This window comes from Empidonax traillii, unplaced genomic scaffold, assembly GCF_003031625.1.
Source record: "Empidonax traillii isolate 1590-97213 ecotype Southwest subspecies unplaced genomic scaffold, ASM303162v1 scaffold569:size410440, whole genome shotgun sequence".
NCBI classification, from domain to species: domain Eukaryota; kingdom Metazoa; phylum Chordata; class Aves; order Passeriformes; family Tyrannidae; genus Empidonax; species Empidonax traillii.
The window spans coordinates 242,254-264,113 of record NW_020955762.1 but is presented as its reverse complement, the minus strand read 5'-3'; the positions used below and the strand labels follow the sequence as shown (position 1 = coordinate 264,113).

Below are 21,860 nucleotides of genomic sequence, written 5' to 3'. Positions count from 1 at the left end.
GGCCGAGGGTGCGTTCCCCGGGCGCGGGGCGAGCGGGCTCGCCCGGCCACTCGCCGCCTGCCCGGAGCCGTTTATTCCTTTCCCAAATGTGCCGAGGGAGGGGAGGGCGCGGGGCCTGTGCCCGGGGGTCACTCACTGCCCGGGGCGCCCAGTCGGGAAGGTCGTTTTTGTTCCATCTGAAGGGAAGAAGTAACTTTTAAAGAAAGTTTGGTCACTTCCCACCCCTCACTGCCCCGTCCGCCTTAAAACGTGTGTAGCTTCGAGGATGTCTGCGGACTTGTGAAGCTTTCAGACAAAAAGCTGCCCCGGGTGGTTCCAAGCATGCACGCTTTCCTGGGCGCGGGCTCTCGGTAACCACTGGACCCTTTGCGGCCTGCTGCGGGAGCCTTTTTTTTTTTTTTTCTTCTTTCTTTCTTTCTTTTTAACCAATATTTGGATAACTTTTAAAAGAATACTGATTTATTTTAATTCTTAGGCCGATCTAAAAGTAATCCCCAATTTCCCTTCCCTCCCCCCAGCCCCCAAGCCCTATCCTAGACAAGAGCCCCCTAGAGATTAAGGGCTTTGATAAAACTAACATGACTGTCCATTTCCTTAATAGATTAATGAAACTACCTTAACATGAGGTGATCTTCGCTTTGCCATTAACAATTCCCGCAAAAATCGGTGCTAACTGCAAAAGCCATCTCATGTAAACGGGCTCAGACACACCAAAGCAGAGCGTGTGGCTCTCCTGGGTGGAGGGAGAGAAACCGAGGCCAAAGGTTTCGATTTGTGAAATAGGCAAATGCTTTTCTCCTGGCGGTTGGTATCGGCTGTGACACTGCACCTTTCTGATTTCTCTGCAGTCCGAGCGTAGTGTTTAAAGAGCTAATTCCATTGCTCCTCACTTTTGTCCATAATTTCTTAAATATTTTTAGGTAGGGACACTACACAAATCCCTGGTGAAAGCAGACAACTTGGACTTAAGTGACCAGTGTCGCGAAGTCAGTGCCTTAACACCAGAGGGACTGAGCAAAGCTGAACCACTGGACCGGGTTCTTCAACAGGTGAGGTGCTGCTCTTGGGAGCAGGGGCTCTTCAGGGTAAAACCTGCCAACAGGATTTAACGGATTTGAAAAAAGAAATAGGTTTTAATTTTGCCTTTCACTTTGAACTCACTAGGAAGTTTCCTTGCTTGTTTTAAAGCTAACCCAAAAGAGACCCTAACCATTTAAATCGAGAACCCCATAATTCTGCAACATTTATGTACAAGACTAGAGTATTTGAGCTGATGCTGTAAGACCTTGGAAGATCTGACTTTGATGGATGTACTTTTACTTTAAATTTCTCTTAAGCCCTAAAGAGTAGGCTGGTAATGGTACTACTTAATATAGCAATGTTAATCAAGGTTTCAAAATTCACATGGTATGTTTTAATCTGCAGGTTCAGTACTTTAATGGGTGTTAACAAACTTGACTTTTTCTCATTTGTTCTTCTTAAAAGTTAGTTGAAATCTTAAAAACTATACTTTCATATAACATCAGCTGTACTTGTGGTGTATTAGTGTTTTCCAGATGAGCTTAATTAGTAGATTATAAAGTAATTAAGGTGTTTTTTTTTTCCCCTGTGATTTCTGTAATTTTGCTCTTTGGCTCCTTTAATGTCTCACTAAGACAGTAAATCTGTAAGTTTGGATGGTACATCTCAAGAAGACTGAAGTTAGTTATAATAATTTAATGCCAATAGTGTATGCATATGCAGTTCCTGAAAGTTTGCTTGCTTTGACTGTCTTTTTTTATACACAAAATGTGCTTGAATGGAAAAATACAATAGTGCATTTTTCTGTAACACATAAACCTGACTTTCCACACCTTGTCTGAATCATCGTAGGTGTGTTTCAGCAAGAAACTTGCTTAGGCAGTAGAACAGGTTCATGTTGCTGTAACTTCTGGTGACATAGACAACTTGGCAGACTTGGTCCTAACCCGCTTTGATACTGGAATGGTTAACACTGCACTTTGTAGTGAGTATCTTTGAACATGTAACTCTTACGTGTCTTAAAATCTGTCAGCGTTAGCTGCAGGTGGCATTTGTTCTACTTGCACTGGTTTTGCTGAAATCCAAGACCAAGAGGTGATTTTTTTTTTTTTTCTTTTTAGCTCCATAATAACCCCTGAGAAAATGCGCAGCTGCAGGTTTGATCTTGTCCTAGATCTTGCACTAAAGACATCTGGAACAGCTTAGCTTAGTACACTCTATTTACCTTTATAACAGACACACTTTAATTATACTCGATACTTTATGAAAGATTGTATCTTATTGCCGTAAATTGCACGGTAGGTGGGTCTGCTTTAGCAAATAAAAGGAAATACTACCTCTGTGTGTACGTGGGTAGAGACTCTTGAAAAACAACAATTTTTTTCCTTTTTGTTTGCATATCTATGCAACTAAATAATGTTTTTGCTGTTAATTGTTGGGTGCCAGTTGTGATGTGGCTAGTTCCATCATAGGTCTTCTGGAACACATCTTACTTAAATTAATCTTGCTTCCCCTCCATGTGTCCTGGCTCCTTGTGGAGTTAGGAGAGAATTAATTCAACCTTCTGCTTGCAATAGTGGCAAAAAGAAAATCTCTGTATTCTTTAATAGTAAATCCTTTTCTGCATTTCTGAAGATGAGTCCATTAAATATTTCAATTGCGTCATATATTTTAAGGATGAGTCAGATATTTGTCAACACATATGGATTACTTTTTCTTTCTTTCTCAGTTAAGTATTTTGATTAGCAAAAGTACAGGTGGGTGAAGTGGTTGTTTGAAAAGGAGGAGGAAAAGGAAGTAGACTTGTACCTTGATTTGAGATAATGTTGTGCAGTATGTGAAATTAGCTTTCCACACCCTGTTTGGATTGTAGTAGAAAATTGATGATGCAGCTGGAAATCGCTCACTTTAGCACAAGTCTCAGTCATGTAAATGGAAGTTTCAGTGCCTACTTCTGGCTTTTGCCTTGGGTTCCCAGTCTCTACACCCAGAGGGAAGTGAGAATCACTAAGCACAAATCTGTTGCAACTTTTATCTGTGCTTCAGAAGTCTCTTTCAACCTGGAGCATTCTGTGGTTCTCATTTGGTGATTGGTATCTGGTAAACAGTAGATTGGCTTCTGTGGGGCTGGACTTTTTCCACTGACCACAGAAAGCCTTTTTCTTTTGCTATTCACTTTCCAGCAATGATGGAGTCTACCAAAGACCTGTAAGCTGTGGTTAAGTCTTTACTCTGCTTTTAAGAAGGCACTTCCACAAATGATGTATCATCTTTTCAAATGTACATCATATTCTTCAAGTGTTACATCTCTCACAGCTTGTTACTTGAGTCTGTCTTAAAAAATAATCTAAAATAGGGTTCCTCATCAGTAGGTTTTTGCTGTGTAATGTTACAAAGTGAGGTTCTGAAACACCATGCCCCCAAATAACCATGATGTTTTTTACAGTGTGTGTTCTGTATGTTTTGCTGCAAGGTTTTAAATACTGTCCTTGTCCAGGGTAACAAGCATTTCATTCCATAGATAGTACTGCATTTATGGGATCCGACTGTATTTTCTGATAGGTGATGTGCAATGTTGGGATAGCTATGCTTTGAGTGAGGAGGGGAGTACCTGCAAGTATTGGGGAAATAATTACCTGAAGTCATAAAATGTGTGCCCTTTAGAAGCAGCCTGCTTGAAGTACTTAGTTCCAAATGGCATGAATAACTTATCTCTGATGTTGGACCAGTAATGGTGAACTCTAGTGCTGCTGAATGAGATGTACTGTAGTTGCAGAATGCTACTGAGTAGAAACATGTGAGGATTTTTATTTAACAAAGTAAGTGGGAGATCTCTTGTTTGAGTGTGTGTTTGGAACTGTCTTGAGCCTGTGAGGTGAGTCTCTAAACATACCTTAGCTCCACCACTCACCCAAGGGAATAGTTTTCTTCCTGCATTACTGTTACAGTCTTGCTAGGTTTCATTGTTCAGTTCCTCATATGACAGGACTGGCCTATTTAGCACATTACTTATGTTTTTTCTAATTAACTGCTCTACCTTTACAGTTTCCCAATTTCCAAGCTTTTAAGGGGGAACAATTATTTTCAGGTTGCTCTCTGAAACCTTGCAGAAATGAAGGCTTGCTTTTAAAGAGCAAAACCAAAATGAACTTTACCTTTCTCTCAGCCCCATTACTCTGTCATTAAAAAACTGACATCCTCATGTGCTCCTCTGATTTTAGCCGTGGGTGTTCTAAGTTAAAGATTGCATACAAAGTTAAAAGTGTTGTGAATTTCTTAGTCTTTTGCATACAGAAAGCCTGGCTGAATCAGCATGACTTGCCTTAAGACGTGTTACTTTCCTTTTGCAAGGCAATATTTGCATGTCTTCCTGACAAAGGGTAAGACTAGGAAAAGCTAATAATTTTGGAGAGCTGTCTGAAGTATTTAGCCATAATTACCATCTTACTTTGAACCATACACATAAAAAGGGAGAGGTTCTCAAGTGAGAGCTGGGTTTGCTTTTGGACCTATTGAAAGCATCCAGATTTCATCTATGGATTGACATTTAAGTATTAAAGTTTGCTTAAAACACGGTCCTAATCTTGCCAATCTTTTGTCACACTGTACATTGAATCCAATATATGAATGATTATTTCAATTCATATTTTTAAACAGAGAAAGACAAAGCTGGGCCTTTACTTCCCCCCATTCCCCTAAACAATGCTCAGATTTAAAATACTGAGTGGTTGCCATTTCAGCAGGTGATAACAAATTGCCAGTTCTCTAAAGTGTGTTTGGGTGCCTATTGATCATCCAGCTGAGCTGCAGGTGCAATTTATTTGCAACACATTCAGCAAAAACAAGCTGGTTAAATGAGCATCTGGAAACAAATGGGATGGGGGAAGAGGCGGAAGAACCAGTGAATTCCTCTAACTTGATAAACCGGTTACAACTTTTTTTTTTTTAAAGAGAAACTTGTTCTGCAGCCTCTTCTTCACAAAGTTCTAGCAGAAAGCTTTCTTGGCTCCCCTGCCAGCTGTCACACCTTCATTTTGCATATATGATTTTATATTTTTAATACACCTTTCGATCTTCAGACTGCAGAAAATAGGAAAATGTAGGGTGGGGGTTTTTTTAATTTTATTTTTTTGTACCTTGGGGTTGGTCCTGCAACTTCAGATTATTTGGTGACTGTATCATCTCAATAAAACTCTGTTAAGAGTCTGTATTTTGGAATATTTGCTGGGTCTGAGTTCTGATGTTTTGGAGCAGGTGCTTGGCAAACCTTTGGCGAGTGTTACTAGACAGGCTGTTCTTTCTACAACAAATACCTGGGGTGTAGTTTCACAAGGTTTGGCTTCAGCAGTGAAGCTGCTTCTTTCCTGTCCCTACACCATACTTAGCCATCTTTCTGTTGTGTCAGTAAAACTCTTTGTGAAGCTGTGCTGTGAACAGGATCACTGAAATGAGCACGTGGGGTGGGAACTTCTAAACTGCTTTGCTGTCCAAGCTCACATCCCATGAGACTACACCCTTTGCTTGTGTTTTCATGATCCAACATGTTTGATGGCGATACCAGCTTCAAGCATTTCTGCCCCCGTGCTGTGTTCTCACGCTGCACTTGTATGAACACTGTAGTGGCGCCTTTCACTTAGGCAGGTGCTGCTGCATGGACCTGCCCCCTCACCTGCATTATACCAATACAGGAGTTTTTGAGGCTGTAAATTGAACTGGAGCAGGACTCTGTCCTGAGTTCAAACCAGTTCTGGTTTGGAGCAGTTCTGTCTGAGACAGTGTGGCACATTAGGTAGTTTTTCTGAGGGCAACCATAGCACTAAGGTGTGAGTGAAAGGAGAGGAACATTTTAAGATATGTGGGCCACCAAGCCGCTTGAGTTGGTATCAGCAGTGAGTGATGAGGATTTCCTGATAGTCGCAAGGTGGCCTTCAGGTTGTCAGGGCAGGTACATGATAAACTCCTGCTCCTGTCGGAGAGCTGAGTGTACTGCCTGCACGTAACCTTATGTGGAGTTCTTATTAGGTATCAACATCTAATAGCCTCCTGTTTTTGTAGATAAATTATGTTTGATACCTATTATTGGAATGTCATCGGTATTTTGTGTGGGGAATTGGGGATGGGCTAATGCTTTCTGTAGCTGCAGGCTGTTACAGCATAGTTGCTTTGTTTTGTTTTGTTTTGTTTTTTAGCACTGAAAATGGATGGCTAACTCTCATTTCAGAAACCTAGTTATAATTCTGTTGTTGATGGTATAGGTAAACTATGTTTTCATTTACAAATCCTCAGTGCTACCCAGGTTCTACTATGTTATTGTTGAAACACTCCAATCTGCTTCCTCAAAAGCAGAGAAGAGTTAAGAGCAGAAACAGTTCCTCTGTTATATATATTATACATATGTATACATGAATATTCATATGTAGATCATGTGAATGCATTTGTTATTGGCAGTATTTGTATTCTGTTAGGTTTTGTGGAAAAGCAGTAATCTTACCTTTTCTGAAGGCTGCAGTACTTTTGTCTGAATTCCCTAAGTATTCCCTGTAGGCAATAGGAAGGTTCCCTGGCTTTATTCCTATAATTAGGTTCATTTCACTTCAGAATGAACAGAGAATTAGATAAATTAATTTGTCTAAAGCTGCATATTCTTTTCTTTGCAGGCATAAAAATGTCCTAGTCTTGGCTAGCTGACTATCTTCTCTTAAAATTTGAAGTGCCAATATTCATTTGAAGTGAATGATTTGGCCCAGTGGTTTGAGGATAAGTATGAGCAGACTTCATGATAGTGAATATTGCTCCTTTTTCTGATAGTTGAACAGCAACATTAAATTACCAAATCTGAGTGGATTAGCATGTATAGACACATAAACTTTACTATGACCTGTCCAGAATAGCTTGAACTGCCTGCCTTCACACAGAGTCATGTTGTGCAGTGTTTGAGAACTGTGTCACTAGCACATCTGGATGTTCTCACGGCTATAATTCTGACTACTTGAATTCATCTGAAAATTCGACTTGTAGCTTTTTCTTTAAAGTCTTTTTCTTTAAGACAGCAAAACAGAAAATGGAAGCTTTTTAATCCAAAGATTGCTAGATTGCATGATCCTTCAAAGACTTTGAATTTCTTTCCTCTAACTTGCTGTAAGTGGCTACTGAAAAAATCGCTAGAAATGTGTTGATGAATTATTGTCAGGGTTTTCAAAAGTGGCTGAGGAATAAATAAATCATAAAGGATTTCAGCATGTAGATGTGGCACTTGAGATATGGTTTTAGCAGTCAACTTGGCAGTGTTAGATTAATGCTTGGACTCGGAGATTTGGAATATCTTTTCCAACCCCAATGAGTCTATGATTTGTATTCTACTATTTTGACAGTAAGCATACATGCAGTTCTTCTACCTGTTCTTACTGTAAACTACTTAAAAAACTTGGTGTGGACTCTGGATTGTCTGCAAACGTGTACTGTTTCCCTCCTCCTTTCATTTTGAAAGAGTTGCACAGTTCTGCAATCTGTATGTTGGTTTACTTGATTTTTTTTTTTCTTTTCCCCCCTTTTTAAAAACCAGAGCCCTTAAGTTATATGCAGAAGTTCTCAGGTATCTGAGCACTGCCAAATGAGAGCAACATCTTATTAACAACATCAACATGTTAAGGTGTTTGTTGCAGCACTTCTTTGCAGAACAGTTACACTTAAGACTGATGCCTGGATGCTAGAATGGATCTTGTTAGCAAAGCAGTGTTGTGGCCAAAACTAAAAATGCTCATTGAAGATTAGGTTATTTTTAACATAATGTCAGTCTTGTTTTATCTTATAATTTCGATAGTTAAAACTGAAACTTTTTTATATCTCTTATTCAGAAACATATGCAGTAATTCTCCTTCCTCCTCACATTCATGTTTTTGCCATTTTCTACCTGCTCTGGAAAAGCTTTTTTCTTATAATAGTTGTTGCTTTCCTAAAACATTCTGAGATATCATGTTGTTTTCTTTCATGATCAGTTTCTGTTAGTTATGACCTTATTTCAATAAAAGGGGGCAAGATACTCTAAAAGACAACTTCATGTATGTCCTAAGAGAACACTTAATCAGAAGTCATGTGTGCTCTACAAACCATTTTTCAGTGCTTTGCTCTGATAAATCTGTGTTGATATTCTTTAAACAGTTCCCAATGTACCCCAGTATACTTCTATACAACAGCCTCTGGTTTTGCTTTATTTTTAAACAACTGCTTTACTAATTTGTCCCTCATTCATTAAATCCACATGCTGTGAAGGTACATATGAGTTATAAATATTAGGCAAAAGGTATTGGGAATTGAAATTCAAATGCTCACCCCCTGTGATGAGTGACAAAACAAGAATCAATATCAATGCTGCCACTTCTCCCAGACTTCCATTTCAAAATATTTTAGTTTCTCTTTCTGCCTGCTCCCTGTCTTTGTAGAGCTGTAGAGCTGCCTCTCTGGGCAGAGAGACGCAAAGGGTATTGAGAAATGGATATTGTGTTAGCACAAAAGTATTGGATAGAAACTTAATTTTAAGGTTAAGAAGCAGTTGCATTCATTTTTTACAAAAACTTGGCTCCTGGCATGATTTTGGACACTTGTTATCTTAAATGGTTCTGTTAGTAGAGCTCTAGGACAGTCTTGGAATTGTGTTATCCTTCTTACTGAAGTCAAAACTTAATTAGTGAGGTTTTCATTCTCTGGCTCTAATTCTAGAGAGACTTAAGCATGTGCTTTAAGATCATCATGAGTTGTGTAGACACTGGCAGTGTGTGAAATCAATTTTGCCATAATTTCTGTAAAGATGTTTACTTTCCTGATAAGTAATTTTGTTGCAGTGAATTACACTAGGAGGAAGGCAGAGCAAGTATGCAACTTGAAATATAAAAGTGCAAAGACCACTGTGGAGTTTTTGCTTTGTGAGTAGATCTTACTGTAGCTGAAAGTTAATTCAATTTTCCTTTTCAGCTTAAGAAAGATGCAAAACATCGTATAATAAATCAAACCTCTTGAAACAAGTACTACTGGGTTGGAGGGGGATGCATAAGATTTAGAAATGGAAAATATGTAGTTGTCACAAGAATGACTGTAACGGAATTTTGGGGTTTATTTGAGTGTCTCAGCCGGTGTTATTTCTTACAACAGAATTAAACTTATCCAGGCTGGACTTTAGTGTATTGTAAAGCATGTAAAATGGTACCACGTAAATATGAAGTGCAGGAGAAGAAAACTGCTGTTTTTGTGATATGCTTAAAGAAACTAAAGAAAACACGAATCAACCCCTTTTTCTGTAAATCTCAGATGCTGAGAATTGATCACAAGAAGCTGTGTGACTTGCTTTATATTTAGCTAAACTCGTCTCAGTTCTTTTCAGTCACAATAAATCACAAGAAGCTACTTGAAAGAGAGGATGTAGTTCTGTAGGGGGAAGCAGCATCTTACCAAGTAATGTCCTCATTCTGTGTTGGTAAGGTCTGAATCCCTTGGAAGGCCAAGTGTAAATTTTGATCTCACTCAGTTGCAAACTGCCAAGGTCTTCACAATTTCTTACTCCCATTTTCCTTATATCAATTATAATCAATTCTTGATGCGTGGGATTGCTGCCCTAATCTGTGACTGGAGAATTCGAGACGTTGAAGGCAAGCTGATTTAGGGATCTAGTTCTACTTCTTTACGTTTTTGTGAAAGCATGTTTGTACAAGAAATGGAACACTCCCCATTTAGGAATTGGAGCAGAGCCAGGTTATGGAATTTTTACTTGCTTTTGATGATATTTTTTTAAGGGTTTGATCAAGAATCACTTTATTATTATTATCTAAGAAAAGATATTTCATGGATCTCAAGGCTGTTATTTGGAAAAGTCAGTGCCTATGGTGTTCTTACAGTATAATTTTAATGGAGAGGCAGGAGTATGAGAAAATTATGCAGGAAACTGAATTGTGAATAATAGGTGTCTCTTAATTCTTTTAATGTCTCTTCTCCCTTTTACCTCCCTGGGTACAAAAACAATTTGAAAAACAACCCAATAGAAAAAAATGCTTTAATTTTGCAGGTATTGGCTATTCTCCTACAAATGGTTAAGCTTGCACTACAAACAATGAGGTAGTGTTGAGTAAATAGAGCACTACCGTGCATTACAGTCAATAGAGCCAGTGCTAAAGATCACATTGCTAATGAAAGTTTGTCCTTGAAACAGAGGTAAGTAGGAGTGGGGGAGGTATAGAACACTAAGAGAGAGCTTGTCCTTAAATCAAGACTTTGGGAAATGTTACAGTCATGGCATTAATTAAAGCAAAGTTTGGAAAGTACGTTCAACCTTGTCTTTCAGGCTGTAATAACTTGCTGTGTGAGTTGAGCTGATAGCAAGCAGCCTGTGAGGAGTGTAAGGCACCATTGTAATTGTGCTTGAAATGTAGGTAAAAGGTTGACAGAGTAGGGATTTTTTACGTTACTAATCAGTTTCCTTTTTGCTCAAAGTCAGACTCGTCAATAATCTATGCTAACAAATGCTAAAGTGTTTTGCAAGATATGCATTTTTTTGCATTATTTTGTTAGTTTTAATAGCTACTGACCTCTTTCATACAGATTAATTTAAAGGTGAAAACTTATTTTGTCTCTGTAAGTGTTTCTCTTTATAGTGCTTCCCTGACACATAAAGTAGTAGTAAAGTAGCCCAGAAACTCTGAAGTTCTGAAGTTGCTAGACTGAGGTGCTTTATCTTATACAAGGCTAACTTCAAGTAGCCTATTTATGGAGTGCTCTGCATATTTCAGCACTCTCTTATTAAAACAGGTTGTGCTTTTGAAGATAAAAGCTGTGACCTGATTGCTGTGACATTTAGATGGCCTGAGCTGTGGTCCTGCCTTTTATGCTTAGTGCACTACCTGAATTAGAGGCTGTAGATACCATAGCTGGAGAGCATGCAAATAATCTGAGGTTGCAAGCTCCCATCTAAGAAATAATTAAACAAAATAGTCATAAAATGCTCAAGTGGCATGCCTTGGACAGATCTTTGTCTTGGCAGAAGGTTGGATGTTTGCATTCTTTCTTAGGAAGAATTAAAACTTGTAGTTAACTATTGTTTATTTTGTCACACAAAGACCTGGTCCCAATTAAAATGAACCACAGAAAGAAATAATATGGAAGTTTCATTTTTAAGATAGTTTTGTCACAGTCCTGAGTCTGATGCTCTGTTTTCTATGTCCCACAAATTGTCGCTGGACAGACAAACCAAGACAACTGTTGCTCTGTTTCTGCATGTCATGTTTTATCTGTTGCTGAACAATGCTAAACAAGCTTATTTTTATGCAAAATTAATTAAACTGTATTTTTTAGCTCACCAAAGCTGAAAGTTTCCAGTCCTTTATGTAATTCTGGAGGAGTACAATGAATTTTGAAGTACTTTGCTATGTTTTGTTGAGTGGAAGGATGCAATAAACTTGAAGAGTCCCTTCCATTTTTCTCCCTTGAAATCTTACAGTAATTGTAAGAGGTATCTGTAGGCTGTGTGCCTTCCTGGCTTGAGAAACCTGTGATGACCTGTCTGATGATCAAAAGAAGGATGACAAGATGGTATTGCTTCCTGTAACTGTAGCTTCCTAACAAAGTAGAAAATAAAAGTGAACATCATAAATAGCTTTAAAAATATAATTCTGTGGTTTTCAACTACTGCTTCTGAAGATTTGTGACTGGAATGCCATGGCAGACTCCCGAGCATAGGATAATTGAGACCTTAACCCTGTTGTTACCTTTGTTGGCTCATGCCATGGGTGGAAAAGAATTAGTTTCTTTCTATGAGAGAAACAATAACATGAGTTTGTCTATATAAGTAGCTTGTTTAGATGAAATTGCTTTGGAACAGCTAGAGAAGCAGCACGATGTGTGATGCTTGGTTTGCTAGAGTTGGAGCTCTATTTGGGGAAGAATATGAAATGACAGCAAGATTAATAGGTAGTAAGAAGCAGCATTATATTGATGAGAAGATGGTCTACAGTCCTTGAAGCTCAGTGCCACATCCTGCCTCTCCTACAGGCTGAGGAGAGCAAACCTGCTCTTGCATTTGCAAATTCCAAAGTCGGATGGAAACTGGCTGGTTTGGGGTAATACGTCCATATCTTTCTCTGGAATGCGTTTATGGTGGCCTTTGTGACTGATTACTCATCTGTTATTTAATACAGTTTAGAGGACATCAGGAGGCATAAGGTGATCTGTAACTTGACTGGTCATATCGAGCAAAGTGATATTGTCTGTGGCAGTCTGGAAACAAAACCCATGCTTTTGTCCAGGCTAGTCTGCAGTCACTAAATAATCTCAGGCATTAGTGTTCAGAAGAACAAATAATTGCCTTCCTCTTGGTAGGAGAAATCAAACTGGCAAACTGGCAATATTGGTTTTGAACATTTCTAGTGAGTAGACCTGGGCCTCCTCTGTCATTTCCTGCATGTTTACCCTGCACAGAAATAAAACTAAGAGGCAATTTCTTTTTCATGTTTGAATCTGAATAGTAACTAAATACAGTAGTTTTTCCTATTTAGCTGGAAGGGGTAGAGAAGTTAACTGCAGCTTATGGCTGCACTGGGGCTTATGCTTTTTTTCCCCAATCTTCCTCCACCCCTCCTTTTTTTTTTTTCCTTATTTTTTTTTCTCCATATAGCATTTTCAGTGCAAGGTCACCACGTATGGATCCATTATCAGCCATGTGGAATAGCAGTTAACAGATGAACAAAGGCAAAGGCTTACTCTAGGATTCTCTGTTTAAAAAGTTACCCAGCACAATTAAGGGTTATCATACTTGTAAATACTGCTGAAATGCAGTCTGTGCACCTCCCAGTGGTATTGACATGCTTGAAATTCCTCCATTGCATGGATAAGGCTGACATTATCACCACAGTTGGAAGAGTGAAGGAGCAGAAAACTGCCCATGGAGTGTATTGTAAATAAATGTGAAACCCTCGTGTGTAGCATCTGAGGCACCAAGTCCAAGTGAAAATATTTCTCTAGGTTGACATGTTGTGGTGTGGGGGGGATGTGTGCAAGCTTTGTATGACAAAGCTGTGGCTTGTTACTGTTGAGTTTTCTTGTGCTGCATTAGACCCTTTAAGTCTTCAGAAAGACCTCAGGGTTGCTGGGTGATGTTTTTCAGTGATGCTTCAGTCTCACCTATGTTTTGGTTGCAGACAAGTTCTGTTAATGAGGTTTGGCTGCATCTCAGCTCTTGATCTCCACTTTCCTTCTCATCCCAGAAAATATGTCCTTCCCAAACACCCCCTACCCCCCACCATGGGTACACTGTGGTGACACTGATAGTGGAGCTGCAGAGTAGGCAAAACAGAGTGCAACGAGATCAGTCTCACAACAGCTGAGGTTGGAGCAACCTGTAGATGTGGTCAAGCCCGAGCCCTGAAAGCAAGGGCACTAGAGCAGGCTGTCCAGGACCATGTCCAGTCTTGAGTATCTTCAGTGTTCACCTGCTGGAGATCTTCTTTCAGGAACCACACCTGCAACTATATAATTGGGTTTGGGTGTTCTTTGGCAATAAATTGTAAAGGACTTAGCATAAAATCAGGCTTTGAGGCAAGAACTGCAGTATTTTTGCCTGTGGAAGCAGAATCTGGTGTAGAAAATCTTCAGAGAGACCTTTTTGGAGATTATCCTTTGTTTTCCACACTGCTCTTAGCTGAAAGAGGACAGATCATTGTTATGCCCTGCTACAAGCAAAGAATGACTCACACCGAAGGCCTAAAAGACAGTCTAAAGCTCTAATCTTATGAACTACAGTAATGTCTAATAAGTAATGATGATTTTTTTTTTAAATACAAGTAAGACTGGAAAGCATCCATGGTTATAATCAGTATGGCTTTAGTCATAGATTTGAGCAGAAGAGGTAAGCAGTGCACATCTCTTTGCCTCAGATAAAACATTTTTCATCAGTAGATTTTGCAGATCTATGGAGTCTACTTTTACTTTCTCTAGGGTGGTTTAGTTTTAGCAATATGAGGGGTTTTTAAGCTCAAGGGAATATGTTAGTATGTATGGGCCTAGGAGAGCAGAAATAACTTTTACATTATTCCTGAAAGTATTCCTTTTAATAATGACCAAAGATGTCACTCCTGAAAAAATTGTGTGGGGTTTTCTTGTGTGTCAGTAGGACCAAAAGAAGCCAAACAGAGAGTGCAGGGAAGGATCACATTTTGAAGAATCACTAGGAGTTGCTGGAGGTCTGATGAGTAAGAAGCAGCCAAATTTTCTGTTATTTCTCAGGGGTGATTTAAAGGGAGAATCCCCTAGAGTTACCTTGGGGTTTCAGAAATGGTGCCATTGGTAGCATGGATGCATTCTGTGTCTGAATTATCTCAGTATTTCATTACCATGCCAGGCACAGATGCAGTGGCCTTTCTCAAGGATGAGAACTATTTTTAGTTAAGGAAATGGGAATATCCAAATATCCAGAGGTTTATTTTAGTGTTTTGTGCATCATAACTATAGAAAGAGCTTAATGAAGAATCTTCTTGTTTCTCTAAGATCCACAGCTTTGTTTGTGTAGTTAAGGCAACGCGAAGGGGGCTGTCATTTCAGTTCCTTGGGATTCATTTGTAAAAAACACAGCAACTTGTGCTGGCTTTCATCCAGCGTTGCTGCTGGCCAAATGTGTCTCTTCACTCTCTTTGTACTCTCAGCTGCACAACCAAAATCATGTTCAGCCAGTTTTTCAAACTGGTACTCAAAGTCTGTCCTTCCCTCTCATCACCTTTTCTCTTAGAACTGTTTTTGCTTTCATGGAGGCAAATATACAGAGCAGCTTGTTTGGTTCTTCCTCTTCTCTCTGTCCAGTTTTTAATCTTGGTATGAAATTACGGAACATGTTCTTTTAAATATGGAATGACTCATCAGAGCTCTCTACGGGACAGACTGATCTGTTGGAATAAGCAATAGAGGTGGAGGGGGATGCTAATAGACTGGTTCATGTAGTTGAAATGAGGGCTAGTTGCAAGATGCAAGCAGTGGTAATTAATGCTGTATAACTGCTATGAAATGAGGAGATTAACAGGGCAGACAGGGTGTGTAAGCTTGGAGGAAGCCTTAAGGTGGGGCAGCTTTTCATGCTGAAGTGAGGGAGTGCTGTGGAGGGCAGGGTGAAGATCAGTGACAGGAGGTAAATAGCTGAGATGTTTTTTATTAGTAGAGTGAAGGAGATGTGGATGGAATTTACGAAATGACAGAGTTGTGGACAGGTTGTTCAACATGTGAGACAGAAAAACATAATGTAAATCTGGCACTGGTCTTAACTTGTCCTTAGCTTGCTACATTTGGGTGTATGCTGGTTCAAGGCTGTTTGAAATGCTGCCTGAAACTTGTGATGCAAGAAAGGAGGCTGAAAATGGCTTTTCATCAGGAACGCTGAATTGCTTAACTGATGTGGCTTATGCTATGCTTACCAATGTGGTTTTATAAACACATCTGCCCTGATTGCTTTAACACCTTTGGTACATGTGATATGGGGGATCTGCTGCCTAAAAGACTCCAAGGTCCAGCCTGATCTGGAATGACAAGGGCTGGTCCACTGCTACGCTTTTCATACTTACCTTTGCAGAATGTTGTGACATCTCACACAGATGAAAGAAGCTGGTTCAGGCTGATCTCAAATATCTGTCATTCCTCTGGGGCAGTGCTTTGCTGCCTATTTTACCCCATGCTCTTGTCCTGGGTGAATCTTCCTGTTTGCAGTTACCTCATTCTCTCCTCAGTTAACCCAGGCCATAGTTGAGCTGTTTTGGAAAGGAAGGATTGCTTATGTCTCCTGACTATTTTTCCCATGCTCTTTTTTCCCTCTTCTGCAGCAGTACACCCCAAAGTTTGAAAATGGCTGTTTTTGAAATAAAAGTTTCTAAATAAACTCTCAGCAAGGCCTGCCAACCTTTTGGAGGTTTATCTAAAGCACTTTAAGCTGCTGGCATCTAGCAACAACAGTAGAAAATTGTTTTGGCATGTTGGTTGTCCCATTGGAAAGGAGTTTGCAGTGTTGTCCCTGATGTTTAGTAAGTATACCGTGTAAATGCTTAGGCTAAGTAAAAAATAAAAATTAATGCTGCCTCTTGGGAGTTCTTTAAACCTGAGTATGCTTGGATACTGGTCTTATCAGTGTCCTTATGCAATATTTTACTACTTTGGTGTCTTCTCACTGTGGGCTTCTGAAAGTAGCTGTGTTGTGTATCTTTTTTTTCAGCTGTAGGTTGTGTGGGAAACACCATGTGGGGGAAAAAAAAAAAAAAGAACTATTTTAGTGAGCACTCCCAATTTATACTAACTTGACTTACTCCATTTGACCGGAGCATTTCTTCCCTTGCCCAGGCATTTTTCTCTTATTGTTTTCTAACTTGATAAAGTCTTTTTAAACAACAATTCTTATGTTTTGTTTGTACAGCAGGAGGCTGCATACAACTGTTGCTTCCTTCAAATCGTGTGGGTTGGATTTCTTCTTGTATCTGATCAGAATAGCTCTCTAACTGCACTTTTTTGTTATTGTCTCTTGAGCATCTTCAGAAGGGCAGGGTACGAAGTTGAAAGTTTGGGGAGTGTTTTATTACTGTTCATCAGTAAGATTCTGCTTCCTTTTGGCAAGAATCCATGTACGCCTTCTGCAGGCTGATTCCTATCACCATTTCCAATCCCTTTTTACAAATATTTGCTCTTTACTGTGCCCAGAAGTTAAAACAGAAAGTGATAAGTTGCTGTATTTAGTGAGAAGGTAGATCTTATGCATGTTATTGTGGAGAGAATATTTGTTGTTGGTCTGTGACTGTGGCAGTCCACAGATCTGCATTTCTGAAGTGGTTCCTTTTGAGCCCGCTGGAATTTTCTTCTTTTTCTGGTGTTTACACATCAACTGAGGTATTTTGAGCACTCTCAGATCTCAGTTTTCTGACTTTAAATCATCCTTGAACAATCACTTGCTTTATAGCCTCAGGTTCTTCAAGACTTCAGCGTGTGGTAGGAATGCAAACCTCTACTAGCAGTTAAGAGGAAACTGGCTTTCTGAATCTGCAAGAGCTTGGGTTGGTTGATTTTATTTTTTTTTTCTGCTTTGATGTGTAATACCCACTTCTACAGGATTTCTGGACTCAAAATGGTAGTGGAACGCTGGTGAGCTGCCCCAGCCTAGGAAAAGGCCTGGCTTGGATTCGAGCAGTTATTTGGAAATAAAGCTGGGGTAATCATGTCTCTGCTCCTTCTAAATCACGTTCAATACACAGTCTCTCCCTTGCAGAACCTTTCCCCCTGGGACACAGGTGCTGCAGCGTTTGTTCACACGGAATTCTGTGCAGCTGTGGGATCATTAGGACATGGTCTTTCCTGAGCAGAGACTGTGATGATGGAAAGCGTCACATGTGTTGATGATAAAACAACACTACTCTCCTTTCTCCCCATACACAGGTTAAAAGACAACAGAAAGATATTGTCTGAGTTTCAAGTCAACTTGTAATTTGCTTTTGGTTGTTTTGGAGCTGTAAGCTATTGCTGAAAGCACTGGGTGGCTACTGCATCGTGATGTTAATTATTGCTTTGTTTGTGAGCTGATGATTTCCTGGGAGGGAGTAGCATCAAGGGGGAAGCTTAGAATAATTATATTTGTCCCCTTGAAAGTTAGTTAACAAGCTACTGCTTACTGATATGATGTAGGTACTATAATATGGTAGTTGGCTGTTATGAGCAAGGAATTTTAAGAGTGGTATGGAGTAATAAAAGGTTGGAAACTGTTGTGTAAGGATGGAAGCTAACACTGAACAAGGTAATTCCTCCTTAGAAGTAACCTGCTGGGGGTTATCCATCCAACAGTTAGGGAATAATTTTGTTTTATCTGGTGTTCATAGCTCTGTATCTCTATATATATACCAAGAACTGTAATTGGTTTGAATCTGACTTGATTATAATTTCACTTTTGAAGGTATTAGACCATGCTTTGTTGGCTATGCCTAGCATATTACTTTTGAAACATTAGTAAATCCTGGTGGGTAGCTTTTTTCTTTTTGAAGTTAAAAAAAATTATTTATTAAGGCAATAACCAAAGTCAAAGATGCCAAAATTGAAGAAAAGGTATTGCAAAATCAGTATTGGGATTAATTTTGAAAATTCTTTCAAATATTTAATAACTTGTATTATATTTAGTTTAGGCTTTGTACATTACCAATATAATACCGTGACCTTATCTTCCTATTTGGTCTTTTTACTTTACTCTGGATGTTCTTATTTTCTATTCCACAAAAGCATACCATTTATTTGCTTACTTTTATCAGGAACCTGTGTCTTCCATCATGTTTTTTTAAAAAACTTTTGCAAAGTGCTGGATTACTTTATCCAAAAAAAAAAAAAAAAATGCTGGAATAAGGGTAAGTGCTTGTTTCATGAAAATATCTCTCTCAGTCAATACAACGAAATTTATCACTTTGTTTTTCAGTTTAGTCAACTGGTATCCAGTGATTTGAAAGTACTTGGAAGGAGCTCTTACACCCTCTGCAGTGATGGCCAGTTACTCATTCGACAAGTCCTCCACCCGGAAACATCCAAAAAGGTATGATATCAGAACTGGTGCAAAAAGGCAGTACTGTGTTTCAAGGACATCAGAGAAAACAACCTGTGTGAGTTTGAGGGGAGCCACTGAATTCAGCCTTGGGACCTACAGTGTTCTGAGACTATTTAAGATGATTCCTTGCCAGTCTCAACCACGAGTAGCAAAGTAGTTATTCTTGGCACTTGCTCTTGAAAGTCACTTACAGTACCTGGAGTCCTAGATGAGCATAATGAAGAGGAAAAATAGGAATGACAGGATAGAGACAGTGACAGTACAAGTACTTCAAATTCTGTGTCTCAAGGAGTGAAAACAAAGGTCCTGATCTTATCTCAGCAGAAGTGATGGAGAATTACTGCTTTGCTTAGGCTTGTGTTAAACCACAGAGTCTGTGCAGAGCCCTGGGTTCCTACCAAGATGTGAAATATGTAGGAGCCTTGTGTCAGTGTCCTGTGGAGAGTTAATTATGGAGGCAGTGACTTGCCCTGGGGAATGGCAGTGGTTCTCCATCAGTGTTTATTCAGCAGGAAGCAGAGTTATGGCTCTTGCCTTTGTGCAAGGTGGTGGGTCTTGAGTTTGCCTGCTTGACAGCCTGCAGGAACCCCCCAGGAACAAGACCTGCTGACGTGGAAGGAGTTGACCAGTTGTAGGGTTTTCTTCTCTATTTAAGAGTATTGGCTCATGCCGAGTTTCTACAAGTATTAGTTTGGTTTTTGTGTTGTATTAAAACTAAACACCGACTTTTTATGAAAAGCAAATGTTTCTGTAGGGATGAGGTAAGTAAGGAAACAGGGATTATATTTATCATTCCAACGCACTAGTATTTTTTTTTTGGTGGGAGTAATTCTTTGTACTTCCCTCTTGAAACAAATGGACTAAACTAAAACAAACTGGGATGCTGTGGAAGAAGTAATTCTTCACAGATCAAGAAATGGATCTGGTGTGGATAAATGGTGTCAATCTGGTATCAAATGTTGAGTCTCTTAGCACTGCATTTCTTTCTCTTTGTTCTTTTTTCTTTTCCTTCTCCTTCAATACTTTTTAATTTGCAATAGTTTTTCTCTCTGTACATTGTTAGTAAGCCTCAGACCTTAGCTCTTGCTATTCCTACCATTCTAGAAAGCATTACCTTGTGACTTTTCTTAATTCTTTATTTACAAAGGTGGGTGCTGTTTGACTAGACCGAAATTAAACTTTTATTTGGTAAAGTAGTTGGACAGTGTGAGGGAGAAAGTGGTGAATTAGACCAAGTTATTTGTTTTATCCTGAGAAAATAAGCTAATGTCTGAGTAAAGGGCTACCTAAACATTTGTTTAATAGTGTTATATAATTAAAGTTCTTATCCAATACACAACAGTGATGAATAAATAACTCGAAGTTGCTGAAATATATTTTGTGTGCGGTAAAAATAGTTATTTAAACTTCGTCATCGTGTTTGGGTCCAATCTGCTTTTCAGTGTAGCTGCAAAAGAAAATAATGTCCTAAATGAGAATATAAGAAACCAAAACCTAGATATTTTGACATATTTTTCCAGCCACCTTCTCCAGCTGTTTTGCACAGCTCTGCCTCCCAGAAGTTGTTTGGGAGATCCAGTTCTGTACAGCTGTGGTTTTTGAACTGTTACAAAGGAACCAAACTGCTCAATCACACAAAAGCTGGTGGCGTGCAGCTATATGGTTTTTGAGACTGCCTCATTCAGTCCAGAAATATTAATTGAAATGTAAAGGAAAAGTGTGTGCAAACCAAACTTTCTGCCTTCTTTGTAGAATTTCCTGCTGTCAGACTGCTTCTATTCCTTTTATGATCTGCGCAAAGAATTTCACACTTGCTACCCTAGTTCAGCCGCCGTGAAAGATCAGACTATCAAGACCATGGCAGAATGTATCCTTTTGCTGCAGCTGTCATCTCAGAATCAATTCTGCTTCCTCAAATTTTATGCCTGGGATCATTACAGGTTTTATTCTTCTAAACTAAGACAAGAGTTTTAAAAACTCACAGGTAAAGTGAAAGGAATGTGGAAGCAATGTGTGTTGGGGGAGCTCTGCTTGTAATTTTTTTCCTCCAGTTTGAGTCTAACACTGATTTCCAAACCATATGTAGTAAATCCACCAAAGAAAAGCATCACTTGCATTGATACTTGATCTTAAAGGAAAAGCTGAGCTGCTGTCAGTGGCCTTTTCATCACCAGATGACCTGCAAGTTTCTACTGTTTGCATATAATAGTAGTTCTTCTACATGATCCTGACAGAACTGAGTTTAAAGCAAAACCAAAACCCAAACAATACATCTTAAATCAAATTAGGAGGATTCCTGTGGACCACCTGAATGTGATTGAAGTTATTATGTTTGAAGTGACAGGAACTTATTCAGCTATTTTTTTTTTAACTGTTAACACTGAAATTATGTAAGCTCTCAATAGTTTTCAGATTACTGACCATTAAAGTGAATATTAACCGTTTTATGAGCAGAGTAACATGTCTAATGTTCACATGTCCCTGCGAAGACAAATAAATTTGATTACCAGTTCTGTGTTAATATCAGGAAAGCCTGATTACTTGTTTCCAAACAATTGTGCAAGTCTGTTATTTTCTATGATCACCTGTGCAGATCTTGGCTTAGGGACAGATGAAGCGGAGGAGGACTTTGGCGTGTGGCAAGTGAAAACCATGGTGGCTATCATTTTCAGCATGCTCTCTGAAGGTTGTAGTAAGTGAACTATTTAAAAGGAAAGAAATCTTTCTTTTCTGAAAGAATTGGGAGTGTCATTCTTAAGTAATCTCTGACCCTGGTTATATATAACCTTTCTGCTTTGTTGTAGATCACGTATTTACTGAGCCTGAAACTGTGAAATCCAAGTATGAAACAGGCCCTTGGTAAGTGTCACCGTTGTTTACAAGCAAAGATGAGTCTTGTCTACAGTGAGGAAGGCTTGTGACTATTTCCCTGTAGTCACTGTGAAAGCAGTTGGCTCCTGAGAGCAGTGACAGTGTACTCAGCAGTCAGTCTAGTGCGGCCAGACTAGAGCTGGCACGTTGGATGCTGTACTGTAAAGTCACTGCAAGTTAAATGCTCTTTGTTCTCTTGCTGCTGTTTTGCACAGCAGTGAGGCTGGCTTATCTTACCCAGTGGTGAGGAAATATTTGTGAACTTTCCTTGAGTCAACAGGGTAATGGCCAGTGCACCCTCTAGGCAACTGAGCTGTGTGGTGCTCCTGAGAGAGTGTTCGGTTCAGGGAGAGAAGAAACAGGATGTTCTTTGTCTTCAAATATATTGCAG

General features: G+C 39.3%; 1 protein-coding gene across 1 annotated transcript in view; it reads left to right on the top strand.

Moving 5' to 3' along the window:
- The window catches only part of ESRP2 (epithelial splicing regulatory protein 2), a 42,875-nt gene that overhangs the window by 2,493 nt on the left and 18,522 nt on the right, over positions 1–21,860 (top strand). Inside the window, exons 2-6 of the mRNA XM_027897934.1 lie at positions 921–1,049; positions 18,473–18,586; positions 20,351–20,465; positions 21,192–21,290; positions 21,403–21,457. Of these exons, the coding sequence (XP_027753735.1) occupies positions 921–1,049; positions 18,473–18,586; positions 20,351–20,465; positions 21,192–21,290; positions 21,403–21,457 (512 nt within the window). The remainder of the gene's footprint in view (positions 1–920; positions 1,050–18,472; positions 18,587–20,350; positions 20,466–21,191; positions 21,291–21,402; positions 21,458–21,860) is intronic.